At 39.5% G+C, this 24,143-nt stretch overlaps 1 protein-coding gene across 1 annotated transcript in view; it reads left to right on the top strand.

Moving 5' to 3' along the window:
- LOC122803821 (cytosolic phospholipase A2 zeta-like) overlaps positions 1–24,143 on the top strand; it is a 620,934-nt gene that overhangs the window by 154,676 nt on the left and 442,115 nt on the right. The window contains exons 7-8 of the mRNA XM_044073506.1: positions 2,234–2,297; positions 20,982–21,139. Coding sequence (XP_043929441.1) covers positions 2,234–2,297; positions 20,982–21,139 — 222 coding nt within the window. The remainder of the gene's footprint in view (positions 1–2,233; positions 2,298–20,981; positions 21,140–24,143) is intronic.

The following is a 24,143-nucleotide window of genomic DNA, read 5'->3' as shown; positions in this document are numbered from 1 at the left end:
AAAATATTGTCTTCCTCTATAGTGCCATTTTTAGGCAATGCCAAACTGAAAGTCCTTGTAACACAGCAAATCAAAACCAAGAAAACTTAATGGTGTTACTGCTCAATGCTAAGAGTCTAAACAAAAATTTCCAGTCTCTAAAAGCTGTCTTCACCCTAGAGAATGCTGAGATCTGTGCAGTCACTGAGACAAAGTTTAAAGCTGTGGACAGCACACTGACTGTGCAAGGTTATAATGTCTTCCACACATTTAGACCAGCTACTATACAAACAGGGACTAAAGGTGGAGGTGTTTCAATTTACATCAAAAATAAATATACTTCAAGGCTGGTCAAACAGGACAAAGCACCTGAGCTTCTCCACATTCAAATCACTATAGACAAAATCCAATACCACTTCCTAGCAAGCTATAGGTCCCCTTCTATGACACAGGAAACCACAGTTATTTAGATTGAATAGGATTGGGGTTTTAAGAAACCTGTGCTAATTCCACTGAGGCTTTTTAAATATTTTTCTGCTTTCACAGAATTTGGCTAAAGTGGCCATTTATGCAGCTGAAATACATGTTCAGTGTAAAAGCCTATATTCAAGATGCATATTAGCCATATATTGTGACAGCAGGTAAAACTAATCTTGTGTGAATTAGCACTTAGCATAAATCCTATGGGATTCTGAATTCTCTCAAATGGTGTCAGTTCCTTTTTAAACCTCAAACATGAGATAGTACCTCTGACAATGCCACTTTTAATGTCACTCATATTTTGTAAATTTTGTGGTTTGTGCGCTGGAAGTATTATATTTTATACTTTGAAATGGGAATGGACAACAGGTATGGGAAAATATACACTTTCAGATAGCCTGTAAGTCAAAAATTGCTGTGATAAGACAGGTAAAAGGTATGTTGAGTTTAACCATCCCTATAATGACTCATTCAATAGAATGTGAAACTGCACCAAGGAAGCCCAAATGGGTGATGGGATGCATAGCTAGGGAACTGAACTTTAGAGATGTTAGAGTTAACAACCAATTGTATAAGACACTGCTAATGCTACATCTGGAGTACTAGGCTCCACAATTCCTCACTAAGAGCTGGCAAGAAGTACAGTTCTTTATACTGTTGGCAAGAAATGGTAAAAACGAACAAAATAAAATGCTGAATTTGAACTATACATAGGTGGAGTGTAATATGAAGTATAAACATAATGTCAAAGTATCGAGGTTAAAAGACTAAGAAAAGAGACTTGTGGGAAGGAACATTGTGTACTTATTTCATCCTGAACAGCAGGAGGTCAATTGTTCCCCTTGCTTCCTGATCCATATGGAAGAGAGAAAACTGTCCAATATGAAGCAGGCAGAATAATAAAGGGAGTGGTGCGGGGCCACCGTAGTGCTGCCATATGAAGAAAGCATCAGAGTCATGTGCATGTAGTCAAACAGGGAAATAAGATGGAGAGAAAGAGTCCAGTCATCCAAAAAGCGCTGCTTCAAGAAAAAACAGCTTCTGTCGCCAAGACTGAAATAACAGCAAATTTTCTATTTTTCAAAAATTGGAGGGTATTCAGGGATTAGGTAGGGCTGGAATCAATCCACAACAAAGAAAAATATTTTTTGGAAAGCATATTTTTTCGGCAGGTGCCACAATAGTGCAGCAGTTGGCATTGCATTCTCACAGTACTTGGTTTTCCCAGTTCATATCCTAGCTGGGGTGCTTGTTTGTGTGAAGTGAGCAGGTCATACTGAATCTGCATGTTTTGTGTTTTTTTTACTGATGTTCCAGTTTCTTCCCACATTCCAAATCTGTAATTTAGGCATATTATTCTCTAGGCTTGTGTGAATGTGTGTATCCTGTTAGACATTGGTGTCCTGTCTCAGATCAGATTATGACCACTGAGTGCTAGAATAAGGACTCCCGTTTTTTCTGCAAATCTCTACAGAGTTCTATGAAGCAGAAGTAGAAATTCCACACTTAAGTAGCAATTACAATTACTACAACCCAAAATAGGACAAAATGAGCATTAAAAATAAATGAATGAATTCTTCCAGTCTCTTTGCAGTGATGATTTAGTCATAATCAGGTCCAGTTTAGTGTATCATCCTGTATACAGTCATATCTATGACCTTTGTATTTTCCACTGCTGATGACAGTTTTTGCATAATGTTTTATAACTGTTTTATAATTGACTGTTACTGTTATTGACTGGAATTCTGTTTTTCTTTTTTGTTTCCGTTTACAGACTCGTCCTTTTTCATGTATAGAAATATCAGTGCTAGAAAATGAAAATAAAACATATCTAAATGGTAAGTCTCCTTCAGTCTAGTTCATACTAATTCCTGTATACCAGTTTTACTTTCAATGCATAATTCCTTTTACTAAAATTTAATGTTAAACACACAAAACTGTGCACTTCAGTCAGAACTTGAACGACATAAACAGTTTAAAAAAAGCCAACTGAATAGTTAGATATCATGCATACATGTTAATCGACTTAAAATTGCAGCAATATAGGCTTATATATCACTGTCAGTCTGCTTTGGGAAGTGTATTACCCCTATGTTTGTTTGTCTTTCGGCTTTTTCCCGGTAAGGGGTCACCACAGCAGAACTCCGGTCCACTAATGATTGGCAGTAGATTTTTTTACGAAACACTGAGGTGCCAGCTCGATGCCCAACCTTCAACGAAGGCACGCCCATTTACGCATGCATGTCTTTCGAAAGCTACCCAACCGCGGGGAGGACATGCAGACTTCACACAGAATATATTGCTTAATATCTGGTCTTTAATCATAAGATGGTTTTAGATTCTCTATGCAATAGCTTGGTGGAGTTTTCCGAAGCATTTACCACAGACCTGAGTACAGTGGAACTATCCATCCCTGCACAATGGTTTCCCGCCCTCACTGTCACTACACTTAACTGCTTCATGCCTGCCTTCCAGTATCCAAGCCATGTGTGTCTTACACCATGCACAGGTGACTGTGGTTCTGCTGGAGAGTATGATCACTATCTAGGTGGCAAGGCAAGTTCAGTCACGAGAGGGTGCAGGTGGTTAGATTAGAACTGTTGGCAGCATATTCTAGTAAGCAGCATTCCCAGTTCAGGTGTGGCACAGAGATTTCTTCTTCTATACATTCACATTGAGCTATATGGTAATGCTGAGAATGTAGTCAATATTTTCTGCACAGCCAAAATAAACCCCCAAAAATATGTTTTATAGGACACATTTATCTAGACACATCTGATACCATTTTAATCTGTGCATTTCAGTTTAGTCCTCATTGCCATAAGAAAAAAACTCGAAAAAGGATATACACAAAATTATGAAGTTAGCTGAATTACATGCCATATTTCTTCAAATAAAGTTGAACAGTGCAACACTTGCTAGAGAAAAGGGTAGTTAAACAAATTCACCTACAGTGGAAAATGACATTTATGTCCTTATTTTGTGAAAAATACATCTTGAGTTTCAATAATACCCAGTCCTGCATTAGAAAGAAGGATATTTAAGACAGCTATTGAATCTGATGGTCTAGCTGGGAGAACAGTAGGGCATTATTTTAAGATGCTGGAGTTATTAGATATTGCTGTACTCTGATTACATAGTGTCACAGAAATGAACTAAACCTCTTCTCTTGACATAACCTTGTAACTTGATGCAGGATATTGCTTTTGTTGAGGGAATCTAATTTGTACCAGATTTGGACAGTATACCCATGCATGGTCCCAGTGCACACATCTGCACTTTTCTGCAAGGAAGAAATCTGTATGGTAACAAACAGATGTTCTTCGTCTCACATTGCTGCAGTCATAACCTGTGGGTAGTCCGCTGTCTTTGAAGACACTGGAGGCAGGACATGCAAAAAACTCGCTTTTTTAAACTTACAAACTCAAATATCAGCTCACTTGGCTTGTTAAATACAAAAGCAGAACCTTTTAAATAGTTCACCAGATCCATACAGTCCTGTCCATATACAGATAAGTTCTCTTTCCTAAACCTCACTTTCAGCTCCCAGCTCAAATAATCCAACGGATTACTTTCAGACTACAAGCTTTTCTCTAGGCCTCACTCTCAGCTTCAGAAATCAAGCACTGTAACAGCTCTTTATTTTCTAGACTGGCCTCCTAGGCCTCTCACTTAGCACAAAAATTTCCTAGGCCTTTCTGCTAGGCCTCACTCTCAGTTTCAAAAATCAAACACAGTCCACAGGTGATGCTGCTGAGATTAACCCTGACTCTGGTCTCCCTCAGTCCGTGCTTCCAGGTCTTCCTTTCAGCACAACACATTGTCCCTTCAGTGACAAACTAACCTCCTGATTGTATCCTTCCAGACTACACTCTTAGAGGTAAAGTCCCTGTGATCAGCTGCCTGCCTGTGGGAGCACTGCAAAATATTCCCAGGCTCCATATTGCCCAACACTTAAACAAAAACACACATTGACACACACATTTTGTGTCAGCATGATACATCATAACATCTACAGAACGTTATACATTGTTTTAGTTAATAAACTCAAAATGTTATCATCTAGATATGTGCTTATTAACTTGGCATGCAATGGGCCTGACTTAAAGAAAAAAAGAGTGATGGTCTTTCTCCTGGTGTCTAAATTGTCCCTCAGACCCCTATATGCTATGTTAATGATAATTTATTTGTATTCTAGTGGTTGCCCACTTGTATTAACCCTCATCTACTCCACAAGGAGCTCCCTCATGTGAAGTAGGCATAGAAATAACATTAACAATAGAACAGCTCCCACACACTTTCATGTTCAGTTGCTGACTGACTGACTGACTGTGCACTGGCAGAACATACATGTACTTGTATTGTACACTATGACAGGATTGTTAGCACTGTAGTCCCCACTTCACACACCCATACAGGCAAACAGACAGACAGACACACCGGTATCTCTGCCTGACTCTAACTATAAACAACTAGCAATAGATCTGTGACATAGGCTTTCTCAGGTAAATAGAAGGAGTGAACAGGGGAGGGGAGGATGGGCACTAGTGGAGGAGCTTAATAACTGACTGGCATAACAATATAAGGAGTATATTTATTTATTATTTGTTTACCAGGAAAGTCTGACTTGGAATGAAGTCAATTTTCAGCTGTGGCCCAGGGAGCAACACTCCAGACGCATGTCTTTGTGACGTGGGAGGAAACTGGAGCACTTGGAGGAAACCCACACAAATGTAGAGAGGCCATGCAGACTCCGCAGAGAAGGCACTCCAGCCAGGAAGTGAACTGGAGAACTTCTTGCTGTGAGGTGACAACACTACCGCTGCACCACTGCGCCATCCATATATAGAGAAAAAAATAGACTTTACTTTCCTGTGTCTGAAAAATTATACGATTGTACCAAATGTAAGTCTTTGTAGAAATGTAAAGCCTTAGTAAATACAGCCCAGGGGATTTGGTTAATTTCTCAGATTCTAAGCAATTATGTATTAGCCTGAAAAGAAAGAAGAGTGTTTAAATATAGTGAGTATTGATACATTAGCTGTTTAACATTTCTGTGCCCATCAGATTTTGTAGAACCTTTTTTTTGTTGTCTACCTGTATCCAATAACCCATTCATTCCTCATAAGGATCTGGGACTTGGCCAGCCAGGTAAGCTCACCAATCTGCCCCATCTAGGATTGCAGTGGGTACCTGGATGGGTGAGTCTCATACAACCCATTCATTCCTTGCCATTGAGCTCACCTGCTTCCCTGTTCATTGTGGAGGTTTGGAGGGTTTGGTCCATCCCCTGTTTAGGGTGAAACATAAATGGTACATTCATTCACAAGGTTGATCTCACCAGGTATGCCCCTTTTGAAAGGTGAGGGTCAGGTGATATGGAGCAGGGCAGTCACCAGATGAAGATCACTCCCCACCCCACACCCGAGTTCTTAAATCTTTCAGCAGCTTCTTTAAGCTCCACAGTTGTGAAGCATGCATGCCTTCATACATGCTACTCCCCAAGCTTGGCGTTTACACAGCACCATTTGCAGTGTGTGCCAAGAAGACCAGTTCTCCAGAGATGTAACACATAGTGCTCCTCATGGGTGAACCAGCAGGTGATTCATATTCTGACTCTCCCCTCCACCAGTGATGGTAATAATATCCAAGTTGCCTTGGTGCAAAGCCTCTTTTGACATTTTAAGACCTTCATAATTTTTGTTTTACAAGTGGGAGAGAGATTGTTTGTCATTCTGTCAATTCTTCTTCTCCCTTGGAGAGAATGTAGGGTATCTTCTTTCTTGCTACAGCCTCCCCTCAGTGGAGGCTGTGAGTTCTAGCTGACATAGAGCATCAGTAATAGAGTATGTAGGACAACTGTCTTCTGCAGAGAGTGCATGCAAAAAAATACATATATACAAAGGACATTGATGTCATTGCATATCATGTACGGAAGCAGGCAGTAGCATCTTCCTACCTTAAGGATGTTATCTTACATGGATGCCTTGATTTCCTTTCCATCATGTCTCTGAAGATTTAGGAGGGCAATGGGTTATGGCAGTTTGTAAATGGGACACCATAAATACCGGGGAAACAAAGCATTCACTTCTTTTTTTCCTCTGCAGGACCAGCCCAATACTCTGTTATTTGCATCCAATCAGCCCTTAAATTCTGTGGGGTGAGAGCCGGGCATACACAGGCTAGGTAAGAGTACTACAGCCCATTTGTTTCTGTTAGGGTATACTAATTGGTCCATTCATTTCCCAATGGCAAGAGTCAGGTGGTAGGGAGCAGGCTAGTTTGCAGGTCTGGTGGAGCTGCCTAACCCTCCCTTGGTAGAATATCTGCTTTCAATATGGGGGTTCTCCAAGCTCCACTACTGGTGCTTGTTTTTGGGAGTGTGCTTCTGCACACACACTCAGCTATGTGCATATGCATCATGACTCATTGGCTCATGCTTTAGTACAGCATCTAGTACTCCCACTAGATGTCACCCAAGAGGTGAGCCAGAGCCGTCTCTCTCCTCTCATAATATGCAGGCTGACAGTAGTTGCCTTCTCTCATCCTTCCCAGCCAACTCCATCAGGAACCAAAGCAGCTAACTGAACTTGGGTTTCCTGGGCCATATCCAGACATTGTCAAGTTTTTATAATAACATGAGACTGTGCATGACGGCCTGCATTAGAAAATAATGTATTTTTCTCATTTTGCCAGTAGTCGCCACTCACAACAAAAGTTAACAGCCAGTTTATATTTATCTCATCATCATATTTACTGCAACCAGCTCAGCTTTAGTTACGAATATTCTAACACTATGTAGAGAATAGAGAGAGGTGTATGTCGTGTACTAATGTGAAACATACAGCTGAGCACTGAGATGGCTGACAGTGTAATTAAAAGGTTAAGGCTATGAATGAGCTGCATCCTGAAAGCATAGCAATAAGGGAAGAACAGTGGGAATAAGGATTCTACAGACTACAGACAAGAGTAACTACGACAAGAGGGATAACTGTTAATAGGCTTTATGGAAGGTAAAACTTAAGAGAGTAGGAATAGGAAAAAAGTGACCAACACAGCCAAATATGGAAACCCAAGAAAGTAGTCCTAGTATTCCAAATGAAAGAGCAAACATTGAGAATTAAGAATGCACATCAAAGAACACAAAAAGAAAAAAATAAAGTTAACTAAGGCCTTATTAGTCTTTTTTGCATCTTGTTTAATAGACATGCCATCATTTGAACACAAAACATCTAAGGCCTTGGGAACCTCTGCAGGACCAGCCCAATACTCTGTTATTTGCATCCAATCAGCCCTTAAATTCTGTGGGGTGAGAGCCGGGCATACACAGGCTAGGTAAGAGTACTAGAGCCCATTTGTTTCTGTTAGGGTATACTAATTGGTCCATTCATTTCCCAATGGCAAGAGTCAGGTGGTAGGGAGCAGGCTAGTTTGCAGGTCTGGTGGAGCTGCCTAACCCTCCCTTGGTAGAATATCTGCTTTCAATATGGGGGTTCTCCAAGCTCCACTACTGCTGCTTGTTTTTGGGAGTGTGCTTCTGCACACACACTCAGCTATGTGCATATGCATCATGACTCATTGGCTCATGCTTTAGTACAGCATCTAGTACTCCCACTAGATGTCACCCAAGAGGTGAGCCAGAGCCGTCTCTCTCCTCTCATAATATGCAGGCTGACAGTAGTTGCCTTCTCTCATCCTTCCCAGCCAACTCCATCAGGAACCAAAGCAGCTAACTGAACTTGGGTTTCCTGGGCCATATCCAGACATTGTCAAGTTTTTATAATAACTTGAGACTGTGCATGACGGCCTGCATTAGAAAATAATGTATTTTTCTCATTTTGCCAGTAGTCGCCACTCACAACAAAAGTTAACAGGCAGTTTATATTTATCTCATCATCATATTTACTGCAACCAGCTCAGCTTTAGTTACGAATATTCTAACACTATGTAGAGAATAGAGGTGTATGTCGTGTACTAATGTGAAACATACAGCTGAGCACTGAGATGGCTGACAGTGTAATTAAAAGGTTAAGGCTATGAATGAGCTGCATCCTGAAAGCATAGCAATAAGGGAAGAACAGTGGGAATAAGGATTCTACAGACTACAGACAAGAGTAACTACGACAAGAGGGATAACTGTTAATAGGCTTTATGGAAGGTAAAACTTAAGAGAGTAGAAATAGGAAAAAAGTGACCAACACAGCCAAATATGGAAACCCAAGTAGTCCTAGTATTCCAAATGAAAGAGCAAACATTGAGAATTAAGAATGCACATCAAAGAACACAAAATTTAAGAAAAAATAAAGTTAACTAGGCCTTATTAGTCTTTTTTTGCATCTTGTTTAATAGACATGCCATCATTTGAACACAAAACATCTAAGGCCTTGGGAAGTTACTAGACAAAACACCCCCAACATCACAAAACACAAAAAGCGTTTTTTGCAAGAGGTAAAGCCCCCTGTACCTCCTAATATGGGGACAAGCTCCCACACCCCTGAACTGTGTATGAGTGCATATATGTCTCTGTGTGTTTGTGTTTGTGTGTACGTGTGTTTGTGTCTGTAATATATATTACATACTGCCATAAACAGGCTATACAATAGAAGGAGGAAACTAGTTCAGAAAAAAAGCAAATCCCAAGAAGGAAAGACAACCCTGATCAGTAAGAAACTAAGGTCCCTCATAAAATCATCCAAGGCTAACTTCAAAAGAAAAATAACAAAGGATTTAAAAGATAACCACAAAGCCTTCTTTAGCTGTGTTAAGAATCTAAGTGACAACTCGCAGATATGCACTGAACTAGTGCAAAATAGCACAAAATATACTGAACCTACTGATATTGCCAACATCCTGTAGATAGATTTAGTACAAACTTCACCCCCCTCTCACTCCAAAAGGGCGCACAACAATACTGGAAAAGTGTAGTGTCCCAGAAACACAGACGCACAGGTGAAAACAGCCCTTTCAAAAGCCAAAAACACAGCGTCAATGGGGCCAGATGATGTCCCAGGATGCGTCTTGCATGAACTACAGAACAAAGTAATCCCCCACCTAAACACGCTGTTCAACCTCAGCCTCTCCACAGGCTATGTGCCCATAGAATGGCACACAGAAATGGTTATTCCACTCCACAAAGGAAGGGCCACAACTGACCCTGGTAACTATTGCCCCATAAGCCTGACTAGCCTGGTCTGCAAGGCTATGGAGCGCATCATCATGGAACTCATTAACAAAGACATTGGGAACCTCCAAACACTTGACCCAACCCAGTTAGGCTTTGTTAAGGGCAGATCATGCCTACTAAACCTGGTTGACTTCTTCAAGACAGTCACCAAGGCCACAAACGAGGGAAAGGTTGTTCACACAGCCTACCTTGACCTCGTCAAGGCTTTTGACACCATTTCCCACTCGGGTATTACAGAAAAACTCATCAGCCTAAACATAAACCCTAGGTCATGAAATGGGTTGCCAACTGGCTTACAGACAGAACTCACACAGTAAGAACAGTGGGCTCCAGGTCCGACTCTAAACCAGTCACAAGTGGTGTCCCTCAAGGCTCAATCCTGAGACCTCCTACTGTTCGGCATATACTTCTCAGGAGTACAGGCAAACACAGGAGGACTATGGCTAACCAAGTTCACTGATGACTGCAAACTAGGAGCCATAATTGACTCTCCGGCTGACACAGACGTCCTCCAAGAGGGCCTTACTGAGACAGACACCTGGTGTCAAAGTCATGGCCTCAAGCTAAATGCCAAAAAATGCATAGTCATCCCATTTGGGAAAAACAAAACACCCACGAATTACCACATAGGTGGCAGCCCCCTTAATACAGAAGAGGTAATAAGAGATCTGGGGAAGCAGGTAGATAGTAATTTCTCCTTTGACAATCATATTGGCAAAGTAGTTAGGAAATCCTTCTATGTGGCCCATCTAATTACTAAAGGGTTCGCATCTAGAAATAAAGAGGTTATAGTGCCCCTCTACTTGTCACTCATCAGACCTATCATAGAGTACAATGCCCCATTTGGGATGTACCTCACAAGACACTTCCAACAGCTGTAAAGACCACAAAAGTACCTCACCAAGAGGATTAATGGCCTCAAACATATGCCCTATGCAGCCCGACTGAAAAAACTCTGGCTGTACTCAGTGGCATATCGCTTACTCAGAGGTGATCTCTGCCTGACTTACAAAGCCATGTCCAACTCAGAATTGATGGACATGCTCCACCTAAAGAAATTCAAGTCACTGCAAGCCACGCGCTCTAGTGAGCTAAACCTCACCACAACAATAAATAGAACATGTTAGATAGATTCCTGTCACAGAGACTCCCCATGCTTTGGAACAAAATTCCAAACTACATTAGGCAGAGCCCCTAACACTCTTCAAGAAAAACCTTGACGAGTGGATGGGTAACAGAAAATACACCCCTGGCATCACTTCATTGGCTCTGCTTGACAGAGGATCAGTTAATTAATCAATGGGGCAGTGAAAGCCGACCCACTCTGGCTAGGCTTATAAATGCCCTCGGGCAGATAGCCTAGTACCTACCTATGAACCTATATACATTTGACTGAAATGTTCATGTGGGTGTATAAAAAGAATGAATGCACAACTGACTGAATTGTCAAATGACCACATGCACAATTGACTGAATGCTCATTTCTATAGTGTAGGTAAATAAGAGTGTGCATAAAAATGAGTGTTTCACTGAAAATGTTACAGTGGTTAATGTCTATGTGTGAGTGTTCATGGGTTAGGTTTGGAGCAAGGGTTAGGTAAGGGAATAGCTTTACTGTTTGTATGTTTGGTGTTGTGTGTGTGTTCTGTGTCCTTTTCTCTTTTGTAGAGTATGTTAGATAAAGGATTTTTAGTAGCATAATGGGTACAATTAGGCTTAGATTTATGGTTAGCACATACGAGTAAGGTAGTTCAGAGGTGGTGAAGCTTATCAAGGCTGAAGCTAGGAAGGGACACTGTAGAAGAAAAGATCTCCGAGTCCTCATCAATAGCCAGAGGTGCTCACATAGTTTTACATGTATATGCAAAAAGTCCCTCAGGAGAGATGACTGAAATAGCTCAGGAAAGGGTTGGAGTGGCATAGGCATGCAGGAGGTGAGGGTACAATCCTTCATTTTCTGAAGTCATAGTAGCAAACTGGGTGGAGGCATTCCATGGACTAAAAATCTACACAGTGCCAGAACAAGTACCACATAGCACCAGCCATGCTGAAGTCTGGACTAGAAATTTGCATCAGGTTTACTTTTAAACCTATTTGGAAGGATGAAAGGGAGGATGGAAACAGCACAGTCAGGAATGGGAAGAGGACAGTTAGCAGGAAAGCATTTAGAGCATGGGAAAAAATCTGTAAGTGCTCTGTAATGCTAGAAGATATAGAAGATACATATGAGACCTACTGATCCCAGTACATGAAAGTAAGGTGATAAGTGGGACTGGATATAGTCATCCTAGAATATCTCCTATGCAGGGACTACAGGAAGGATATAACTGATGCTGGATTAGTAACTTGTGTTAATAAAGGCTTAAGCTGTGATGCAGTAGAGAAAATGGCAGGGGTGTAAGTAGAAAGCGGTAGGGTTTTGCAGCAGAATGTTAAGTTGTTTGACTAATAAACTAGAGGGGAAGTTGGTGGTTGTTTTTCAGCCACCAGCTTCAGAGAACGGTATAATGACAAAATCGGAAGACTACAGGAGTGGAGAAGAAAGAAAAGAGATCTTACACACGTGGAATCTCAACATCCCTGCTACAGTTATCAGTATTCCAGCATTTAGGTCTACATTTGGAAAATACATGTCATATCCCTGGGTCATACTGCTTAGAATCAGCTGATACGAGAAAAAAATAGAAAATAATGGACTCGACATTATACTTAATAAGGGAAGAGATTTCTGGAGAGGAAAAGGATGGACTTCTAAAGTGATGACTATAAGAAAACAGAAATATTATATGAAGAGAAGATGGCCATCTGGTAGTCAAAACCTACTGCGGAATACATTTAGGACAAGAATTCTCACAGCAATGGAAATTGGTCTTGAAATTAAGAGGATGGCCAAAAGGAAACAGGAAGTCATTGTAGTTACTCAAAATACAATGAGGGACAAAAAGACAGCCTACCAGTGACTGAAGAAGAAAGGAGAGGAACAAAAAGGGAATCCAATAACTCTAGGAAGCAGTCAGTCTAATTAGTAAGAAAATAAAATTGATCTTTCAGAAAGAACTTTCCACAGCATTCAAAAATGGAAGAAAGGCTTCTACAGGTACCTGGGGGTGAGGGGGTAAGACTGATCTTTGGATGTTCATGAAGCAACAAAGAGAATGCATTCAGGGTATTGATACTGCTGAGACTCTAAATTAATTATTTGCAACTGCATATGCAAAAGAATATGTGGGGCAGTAGCAGACTGGGAGGACAGGCTGGATCAGGGGAGAAAGAAACAACAGTGCATATAGAAAGTAAACATAAAAATGTTGGTTGCAGAGAAAGAAGACAAGGTGCAAGACCTGGGTGGCACACCCACAAAAATTCTGAAAAATTCAGAAGAAGGGCTTTGACCCTCCTCTATTGAATTTTCTAACTAGACCATCAGTAATGGAGTGGTGTCAGAGAATTGAAAAGTGGCTACAATAGAAGCTGTCTACAAGTAGGTAAAAAATAAGATCCTTGCAACTGTATGGTGGGATTTATGGAAACCAGCAGCTTTTCAGACAAATGCTGGCACATATCCATAACCATTAGATTCTGCCATGCTAGTCTTATCCAGTTCAGAACTGGCGGAACTTAGCTGGAAGGGGAAACTCAATGGATGTGAGTTCTCCGTCCCAAGCAGAACACCCAAAATTGTGAGTCCTGAAACTTTGAATTAAAAACAAAAAAATACTTAGCTTCAGTTTACACCATAAAGGCAATATGACCATGCACTTTGTAATGCTGGGGCTCCCTCACACCCCTTCTAGATGCACATGCATGTATCTTTATATATCTATATGTAGATATATCAACAGACAAATATCTTTATTTACTGAGCTAGTGCACAGACCAAGCTACAGAGAAAAGATGCACCTCAATATATAGTCACAGACCAAAAGACAGCACCATACCTTAAGTTATTAAATGTTCATTTATTAAGCCAGCCAACAACAGCAAACAAAGCAAACTACAATGCAGCCTTTTAGTGCATAAGACTGAAACAGTTTAAACAATATTTAAACACCAAATGGTAGGAAACCATGTAGGTATGTGTGGTTGATTAATGGAAATATTATAAAAATAAAGTAATAACTAGACCATCAATAATGGAGAGGTGTCAGAGAATTGAAAAGTGGTTACAATAGATTCTTGTAACTGTAGGGTGGGATTTTTGGAGACCAGCAGCTTTTCAGACAAATGCTGGTACATATCCATAGCCAATAGATTCTGCCATGCTAGTCTTATCCAGTTCAGAACTGGGGGAGCTTAGCTGGAAAGGGAAACTCAATGGATGTGGGTTATCCGTCGCAAGTAGAACACCCATAATTGTGGGTCCTGAAACTTTAAATTAAAATAAAAACACTTAGCTTCACTTTACATCATAAAAGCAATATGTCCATGTACTCTGTAATGCTAGGGCTCCCTCACACCCCTTCTAGATGCAGATACATATATCTTTATATATCTATATGTAGATATATCAACATACAAATATCTTTATTTACTGGGCTAGTGCATAGACCAAGCTACAGAGGAAAGATGCACCTCAATATACAGTCACAGACCAAAAGACAGCACCAAAGCTTAAGTTTATTAAATGTTAATTTATTAAGCCAGCCAGCCAACAATAGCAAACAAAGAAATCTACAATGTAGCATTGTTAGTGCATAAGACTGAAGCAATTTAAACAATATTTAAACACAAAATGGTAGGAAACCTTGTAGGTATGTGTGGTTGATTAATGAAAATATTATAAAAATAAAGTAATATCACCAAATAAGTAATCATCCACATGTAATCATTCAGCAGACAATGTATAATCAAAACTGATTCATATAAACATAAAAATGTGTAACATTAATATGGAAGTAAAGAGACCTAATGATTAATTTTATTTTTGTTTCAAAAGATTCCAAACACCTGTGTAGTCACATATGTGAGCCATATCATAAAAAAGTCAATATTTCTAATAGAATTAGCAAGCAAACAAATGATCACACATCTCTTATTATCTGCCACCATCTGGTGGTCCAAATAATTCTAACATGTCATTTAGCCCTGATGGAGATAAATGCTCCTAAATGTGTAATTCACAGTTTTTATTTTATTTTCAGTCATTGTTTCTTGCTGTGCTTATCAGGGCTAAAAGAAATATCCCTACTCACAGGTGCTGATATTTATGTTTAAATGTATAACAATGTAAGTCACTAACATGAAAGCAGAACCTTGGTTTAAACTGGCAAGATATTTCCCTCATATAAAATTAACAAACCCATTCTCTGCTACATGCCATGAGTTCTTTGATTTCAAAAACTTTACGTTACATGATATAGAAAATTTAGTTCTGTATGCATACTGGCAAAAAGTACAAAACCCATGTGGGAAACAAACCCAAGGTTTAGTTCCAATTTGGTCTGAACAGATTTGGGTTTGTGTAGATTCTTAAAACTTGATAATTTCTGCCTGCACTATTCCCTTGTATATAAGTAAAATGACAAGATTCTAAAACATCGGTACTAAAAAAAGCTGTCGGCTCCTACAATTAGAGACAAATATGGTGACATCAGATTAGTATTGCAGCTGTTTCATGTGTTTAATTTATCAGAATGCTGCATTTACCTTTTCAATGATCAGGGCCTATTGTGGCACAGAGCCAAACTCTATAGCTGTGTAACAGCATACAAAGTGATCAAGTGAAATAGTTTCATGGAGAAGGTTGCTTGGGTATAAAGATCTTTGCAGCAAGAAATTATATGCAGTAGTAGAATTCTATTTTACCAGATATGTTCCTGAATCATTTGGGCTAGCTGATATTATTATTAAAACTTGAAAGAGGAGAGCTCTGAAGGAAGAACCCTAGTTTGGTAGGGGTAGGAAAAGATGTTCAAACCAAAGCCACCTTTTGGCAATAAAATATAAGTCCTAGTGCAGAAGTACAGGTTAGTAGCCTAGCCAAATTGTGGATTTTGGCATTTACCATTATACAACCCAGTAGTCAGTGACTTGTGGCCACACATAGACAGTAATCTATCCTTTGACCATCACGTGCCTGCATTAGTGAGGAAATCATTCTATGTTGTGCAGTTTATAAACAAAGGTATGGCATCTAGGTCCAAGAAGGTCATTGTTCCACTGTATTCAGCATTCATCAGACTTGTCACGAGTGCAATGCCCCCTTTGGTATGTACCAAATTATGCGCATCCAACATGAACATCCACAGAAGTTACTCACTAAAAGAATACAGGACATAAGTAACATGTCTTATGTAGGTCACCTCAAAGCCCTGTCTCTGTATTCTGTCCCCTATAGACTGTTGAGGGTGAATTTATGCCTGACATACAAGACATTGTCAGACCCTACCCTGATGGACCTCCTGCATATCTGCAAAACAAACAATTCCAGAATTACCTACTCTAAAGACGTAAACCATGCTTGCAGTGGTAATAGGACTGCTGGAGACAGGTATGCATCCCAGAGACTACCACGTCTCTGGAACAGGTTCCCCATCCATCTGACCCAATTCAAGTATAACTTGGACAGATTGATGGGAAACAGGAAATTCATCCCTGGTATGGCACCTATTTCTCTAACTGATGCAGGCAGCAGCGGTTAGCATTGCCACCTCACAGCAAGAGGTTCTCTGGTTCGATCCTCGGCTGGGGTGCCTTCTGTGCAAAGTCTGCATGTCCTCCCTGTGGTCGCGTGGGTTTCCTCCGGGTGCTTCGGTTTCCTCCCACATCCCAAAGACATGCTGTAGGTGGATTGGACACTCTAAATTCGCCTTAGGTGTGAGTGTGTGTGCCTTCTGTGGAAGGTTGGATGCCAGGCCAGCAACTCGACACCGTAAAACTCCACTGCCAATCATGAGCGGACAGGTGATCCGCTGTGGCAACCCCTAACCGGGAAAAGCCGAAAGAAGAAGAAGAAAGATGCAGGCAGCCTGTAATTGACTCATCTTCCAGGCTCCTGCTTGTAAATGTTCAATCTCCAAAACCCCTGCTTACACTTATCATTGGTAAGAGAACTTGTCAGAGCTTTGAGATGCATGGCTAGGCTTAAAAAGGCCCTAGTGGTTGTTAGCCTAGTACATGCATATGAATCTATGCTGCAATATTTATTATTTATTAAGGCAGAAGTGGCAACTATAGGGAAGAAAGAAGCTGAGCAATGCCTAGAATATTCTTTGTTGTGCTGCCAGGGGCAGTTTTGTTGAAGTTGGTTGCCCTCTACTTGCATTTGTTTCTGCAGTCGAGGTATGCCTGGCACGGAGTATCATCTGCGTAATTTGACTGCTCTCCTAGGCACTTTACTCAGATTCATTGAGCCTGGAGTAAGAAGCCCTTTTGTCCTTTCTTTGAGAATATTGACTTGTATATATTTATATAGATAGAAAAATAGATGGATAGATCAAAAACACACAAACTCACATGCACTGAGAAACTGTTAAACTGGAGTTTCTGAATGCAAAGTTAAAAGTCATCAAATTGAAAAAATGTGTAACATTACATACAGGGCCTACTATTTGCTACCATTATGTCTTGTGAGATGTCTCTTTGATTGCATCAGTCAATGTGTGTTTTTTTTTACCAAATACCAATATCCAGGGTCCAATATTGTGTAAAGTAAGCCTGTCTGGAACAAACTATCGTATGATATATCTTGATTTTATATGGCACTGTAATTGTTTGATGTGGTGCTTTTCTCCCCGGGCCTCCACTGTAAATTAACCTAGTTCCAGTTGGACTTTCCCAGTAAACAAATGTAAAATAAAAATAAAATAAATAAATAAATGTTTTTGCAAGGGATCAAGTCTGCTTACATTCCTTGTGCCTCCTTATTTTAATATACTAACTCTAAGGTCAAATAACAATTAAGAAAAAGGGAAAAAACTTCTCCTCCTCCAAAAGTACTACTTCTAATTTTAATGTTACCTGTTTCAATTAACTGCCAATTTAATGAATTCATTTTGCTGACCTTCACTTCTGCAGTTCATCTATTGATTAGTCATAATATAACCCTGACAAAATCCTGATCATGCAGGAGAACCTGTTGTTAGTACACTCCTTTTAGATATTTTCACTTTGTTTCTTTGACAATGCCATTTTACTGTGTTCTTTGGAGGTGGCTCAGTGAAGCTTTCAAAAAACATGGCAGCTTAATTCTTACTACTATAAGGGCTTCAGTTTTCAGGCTTGGCTAAAACATGTTTTTGAGTTATTTTGAAGCTATAGGCCATCACGTGATCATTTAATGTGTGGGGCTGTTGTTGCTGGACATGGGGAATGTTTAGAATGCAAACATATTGTCTCCGTACAGAGCAAGGAGTTTAATCAATGCTGCTAGCTGCTGCCAATAAGTATGTTAACTTCTGTTTAATTTTGCATTAACTTCAGTATTGTCAGTGCACCTGTTTCTGTTCTACTTTGTTCAACAAAAATAAGAAGAAAGTATACATTTAAAAACATTTTTTCTTTCCCAGCAATTTTTTCTTCATGTGCTGACATCTGTTAGGACCATCTGAGGTACATTTACAGGTATTGTGGATGTTGTTGGCTAGAGTGCCAGCTATGCTGTTATTTTGGACTCCCTGTTAATGCAAAACAAGCCATTGTAAAGCCCCTCCATAACCATTGCATTGCTAGGTAAAGAAACCTAAGGCTAATCCTTGGTATCTAGTGCCCCCCCCTTTGAAGTCATCCCAAATGAATATTCCCTTTCTCCCTAAATATGTCCGTGGCATGCAGAGTTTTCTTTAACAACCAGATCAGACAGAGAGATCAATCCTTGCAACTTTCCAGGCCCTCCAAAATGTGACTGACAGACTACACCTCAGTCTGAGCACTCTGTTTTCTTACTCCCTTGTACAACTTTTTCTTTGCCCGTCCTCTTTTTCTGATTTGTTTGTCTTAGATACTCAAACATTCTGAACCATTGCACCCTTACTGACCTTTAATTATAGTCTAGTCTGTAACTGCATATATACATACACACTGCTTCCTTACCATTCCCTGACTCATTTATTTTGTTTGTATGTGCTGAACCCTTATGCACTTAGCTTTGCCTCTAGACCTAGCTGTATATTCATATGTACTGGATCCATGTGTTTATTCTTACCTCTAGTTCATGCTATATCTTTGTGGTAGAAGTTCATTCCTTACATATTCCTATGTGCAAGGTTTGTCAAGCACATTATATATGCATTAATTGGGTATGTTTCTTATTGTTTATATTGTCTTCTCTCTGTGTAATTCCATAATCAATGCATTGCTTTGTTGTTATTATTTTTATAATAACTGTCAAGATAGTTAACAGCTTCTTGTGCTTACAATACACTGAATCCACCGAGTATCATCAAGTAAATACATCATATGCCATGTACCCACTGTGTGCTGAGGTGAGCTTCAGAGTCCATGTTGCACTAAATTGGATTAATTGGGTAATCCAAAACTGAATGAATGGATTTAATTCAGTATACCTGTGCAATGCAGTTGCCTTAAGTTTGAAATTTCTTTATGTTATTCAAAAAAATCATATTCATTATATGCATTACGCAATGATTCTCGACTTGGGTTGGGAATGCCTTCTGTGTGGAGTCTGCATGTCCTCCCCATGGTCAAGTGGGTGTTCGAAAGACATGCGTTGAATGGGCGTGCCTTCGTTGAAGATTGGGTGTCAGGCTGGCAACTCGACACCATAAAAAAAACTGCCAATCATTAGCGTACCGGAGTTCCACTGTGGCGACCCCTAACCGGGAAGAGCCAAAAGACAAACAACAACAACAACATTAAATGTTATCTGGCATTATGACCGCACATGACAGACTGTCGTACCTCTGATTCACTGTAGCAGATTGCTACCTGTAATAAGGTCTTCAATTCTGTGGCTAAAATCTAATCTCTGAGGCATTTAAATAAAATAATTTGTCACTTTTCAGATGGCACAAAGATTTGTAACAGTTGTGACACATATGATGGTATGAATGGGATTACCTGGTACACTGCACTGTTACATGAATAACAATTGCATAACAGCTTAAAATTAGCATAGTAGATGCAGACTGTGGGGGGACAGTGAAGACAGCCAGGATGAGACACTACTAGTGACAATGATAAACAAACACCTGTGGGGTAGTTATGTTGGGTTTAAAGTTGGGACATCATCATTAAAAAGTGTTAGTAGGAACGGGCAAGGAGATACTGGGATGCATATGAAGCAGTATTGCAAACAGAAGAAGGAAGGTATCCTTCCGGCCTGCATGCATGGATGTAACAACATCTGGAATGCTGTACATACATTGGGAGAGCTGTTTTCAGTAAATCTGTAGAAAGATAGATAATGATGACAAAATGGCAGCCAACATAGTGCAGGTTCGATACAAGAAGCCATGTCAAGAAAACAAAATAAATTAGTATGTGTTGCCTTACACAAAATGTTGCAAACAATAACTATGATACACACTGCTAAGTACATCAAGAGAATCAAAAATACCCACAAGTCCAGATATTTCAGAAACAAAATCTTAAAACAATAAGGGGTTACACTCCAAAGGCGAGTTTTAGAGAGATGTGACAAAGTACTTTTCCACACATCAAGTGACAGGTTCATGGCACTACTTTAACTACCTCTCCTAAGAATTTTCAGAGCTGAAAATAGTAGAGCTCAAGAGAACATGAAACAGGCATAAAGGACTGGGAGTAGACTGTTAAGTAGCAGATGAATTAACCTAGAGTAAACAACATGCATTCATTAGGGAAGGGCCACGTGTGTTGTACCTGCCATAGTTTACAGGATTATGACTGGGTTGCCATTCATAATCAGTCTAGGTGTTTGGCACAAGGATTTCAAGAGTTCACTTTATAAGCAAGGCTTGTGGATAAATTTCTTCAGATTCACTTCAGGACAACATAACACATATTGCCAAGACTGATTATCTTTTGTAGCACATTAATATTGTTAAATGGACATCATGACTGATCTCCTTGTTGTGTGTGTGTGTTTTATTTTTTTTTTTTGGGGGGGTTAATTCTTTTGACCATGTAAACTCTGTTTAGCTTTATTACTGTGAGGTTAATAAGTAAGAATAGCTAACTGTAATGTACAAAGTTCCCATTTAGAAGATTATTACTTGTTTAGCTTCCAAATATAATAAGAATACCCCCATATTACAGAGTACAGTAAGAAAAGAAACAGAAAGAGATATTATGCAGGTAATAAACACTATTCATTTGTGTTTTCTTTTTAAGCCATATAGTGGCATGAACAGATGATATTCACCTTGAGTCATTACCTCATTGGTTCTAATTCTTACAGACGATGAACGACTAAGTCTAAAGCTATCTGGAGCCTATGAAGAAATGCATAAATGGAACACACCACACAACAAAGAGGAACACTTCCATTTTCATGCAACTGCGGATATGGAGTTAGAGCTGGAGGTTAACTTAACAAAGGTTGCTGGCAAATCTAAGGTAACTATTTGTGTACAGGTCCATATGTTCCCAGCAGACTGATAAATACTGAAGATTGTAAGGAAAGGAGACTAACAAAGATTAGTGTTTGTGACAGTCACCACACTGAGCAGAAGTGGGAGTTACAAATGAATACATTATAAATAATATAGATGAGTGAAAACAATGCACTTAAATTGTATAAGTACCGTGGCATCTTACAAAATAGAAATGGATGCATACGTTATTGAATACTTCTGTTCTGCTTGGCTGTGTCAACAATTTCTGCTAACCATAGTACCAATTTCTTTAATTAATAGTAATAAAGAAGCCTGAAAACTGAATGCCCTTTACAGTCATTATCATATACATTAGTTGTGGAAAAAAATGTTTCATAGAAGGAACATGAACTTGTTTTACAGGAAATCCCAGAAGTCTTTCTCATTACTTTATATTTATAAGACTGTATTACCACATTTCCTTCTCTTTTAGTAGTAAAATTAAGTAATTAATTAATTAATTTCTGTGTGTTTGATTGCCAGGATGGTCTGACTATACCATGCAAGACCCACTTTCAGGGTAGGTCCAGGGAGAAGAGTTCCACAAGATTGTGCATTCTGACAAGTATAGTATAACCCTTTAACAACTTTCCAGATGGCTGTCACCATGAGCTTATAGACTAAAATTAAGCCAGTGCAAAGTCAGCAGTTGTAGACTTAGCAAACAACACTAAAAGAGAAGAACCCTTAAATATAATAGTTATGGAGATGATGATAGGAGATAGAATTAGTTCGGGGAAATAGAATAGTTGATTTGTTTATGCTAGACTGAAGGAAAATAGGGAGAGACTACAGGAAGGAAGGAAAAGAAAACCACAGAAGGGATGAGGGGAATTGAGATGTGATAATACAGAGTATGAACGTTTTATAGTCTCTATATTTTATGACGTTTGTTACATTTTTCTTATGCACTACATCCAACATAGAATACATTGCATATGATGCATTCAGATATGCATACCATCTGCGTTGTACTGTGAGTGTAACACCCACCTGGATTGTATGACTTAGTTGTGTGTATGTTCTGACAGTATGGAGTATTGGACACAAATCTGCATCATGGACAAGTAGCAAATGTATAGGACCCATATTCAGTCAACCCAAGCTCCTGACATATAGTGTATTACATAATAGTAGAAGCATATTAGTATTTCTTTTGTTTATAAATATTGGTTATTGACCAATAATTTGTTTTATATCTTCTTGGGTAGTCAGTATATTAATTTTTTTTGAATAATTTCGCAATTGCCTTGTGTATCAACACTAAACATCAGAATCACAAGCAACCATCTGTCTCTTCCATCAACCTTAGATCCAGGATATTTAGCTGTATCCACTCCCTCCATACAAGCTGGAAATTTCACAGTGCTGTCCTGAATAACATGCGTGAACATACCAGTTATCTTCTTTTTGGAATACCCCTTGTGACAAAATTTGCTTTTAATACTTTATTCAAAATGTCATCTTGTACGCCATAACCATCCGACTTATTTTGAATGCATACTTTTAAAATGCAGCAAATCACTCTACCTTAATTATTCCCTTTTTTATAAATACAAATAGTAATACACTTATTTGCCCCATTTTTTGGGAAAAAAAACATGCGTCTTACAAACTGTAGTACGGCATAATATGTAACTGGGTGGGACTGGTTAATTTTGTTCGATTAATAATTACATAGTTCTGAGATATGAAAACTGAGGTGGATGAGATTCATTTGTAATGCTGAAAGCACTGGATATTGTTGTGGTGTCATGGTTGCATGGATGATGGGGAGAGTACTTCTGGACTGGCAAATTGTGGTGGTGGTCTCCATTTCAAAATGGGGGCAAGAAAATGTGTTTTGGTTGTAGAGGATTAGGGAATGCTTTCAGCCTCCCTATGAACATAAACGCTTGTGACAACATACTAGAAAAGGTGCTGTATCTGATAGATGAGTCTTTAATTCAGAAAGCGCAGTATGGATTCCAGCCCAACCATGGAAAAGTGGGTTAATTACTTTTATTACCTCCTTGGATGATGGAGGGGTCATGAGAGTTCATTGGCAGAGTACGAGTGTATTTGTAGACCTAGAGAATGTGCACAACTATATATACTAAACTGTCTGGTAGGAGTAGTTACTACTGTAGGTGATACCAGGGTTGCTGCTGCTGCTGCTACTACTTGACATTTTAGTTCTTGTATTGGCATAGCAAGAGTAGTGTTTGCATGCTCAGTAGATTTGATACATACTCATTTTCTAGACTATCAAGAAAACTGAACACTAATCCAGTAATCCTGAAATGATTTTGTAACTTCCAGTATTCTAAGGTAGCAAACAGAATATTGGAGTTTGTAGAATTACACCCTCCACAATTTAAGTTTCATGCAAGTACTATTTCATAGGTTCATAGGTTCATAGGTTCATACTAGGCTATCTGCCCTAGGGCATTTATAAGCCTAGCCAGAATGTGTTTGGCTTTCGCCACCCATTTTAAATTTATTTTGCTATGCCCTTTTTCGAGGTTAGTATACTGTGCCTCTGCCTAACAGTGACACAGAAGTGATACCCGGGGTAAACCTACGATCTCCCATCCACTCATCAAGATTCCTCTTGAAGAGAGTCAATGAGGGACTTTTCCTAACCTGGACTGGGATTTTATTCCAGAGTGAAGGGAGTCTCTGGGTTATGAATCTGTCCCTCCAGCATGTCCTATTTATTTCAGTGCTGAGGTTCAAGTCTCTCGAGTGAGTAGCTCGATGGGATTTGGATTTTCTGAGGTGCAGCATGTCCATTAATTCCGGGTTGGACATGACTTTATACGTCAGGCACAGATCGCCTCTGAACAGGCAGTATGCCACTGAGTAGAGCTGGAGTTTCTTTAACCGGGCAGCATATGGCATCTGTTTGAGCCCTTTGATCCTCTTGGTGAGGTACTTTTGGGGTCTTTCCAGTTGCTGCAGGTGTCTGGTAAGGTACATCCCAA

The sequence above is a fragment of the Protopterus annectens genome, chromosome 6.part0 (assembly GCF_019279795.1).
Source record: "Protopterus annectens isolate FY-2018-M chromosome 6.part0, PAN1.0, whole genome shotgun sequence".
Taxonomy (NCBI): Eukaryota; Metazoa; Chordata; order Ceratodontiformes; family Protopteridae; genus Protopterus; species Protopterus annectens.
This window is presented reverse-complemented; position numbering and strand designations above follow the sequence as displayed.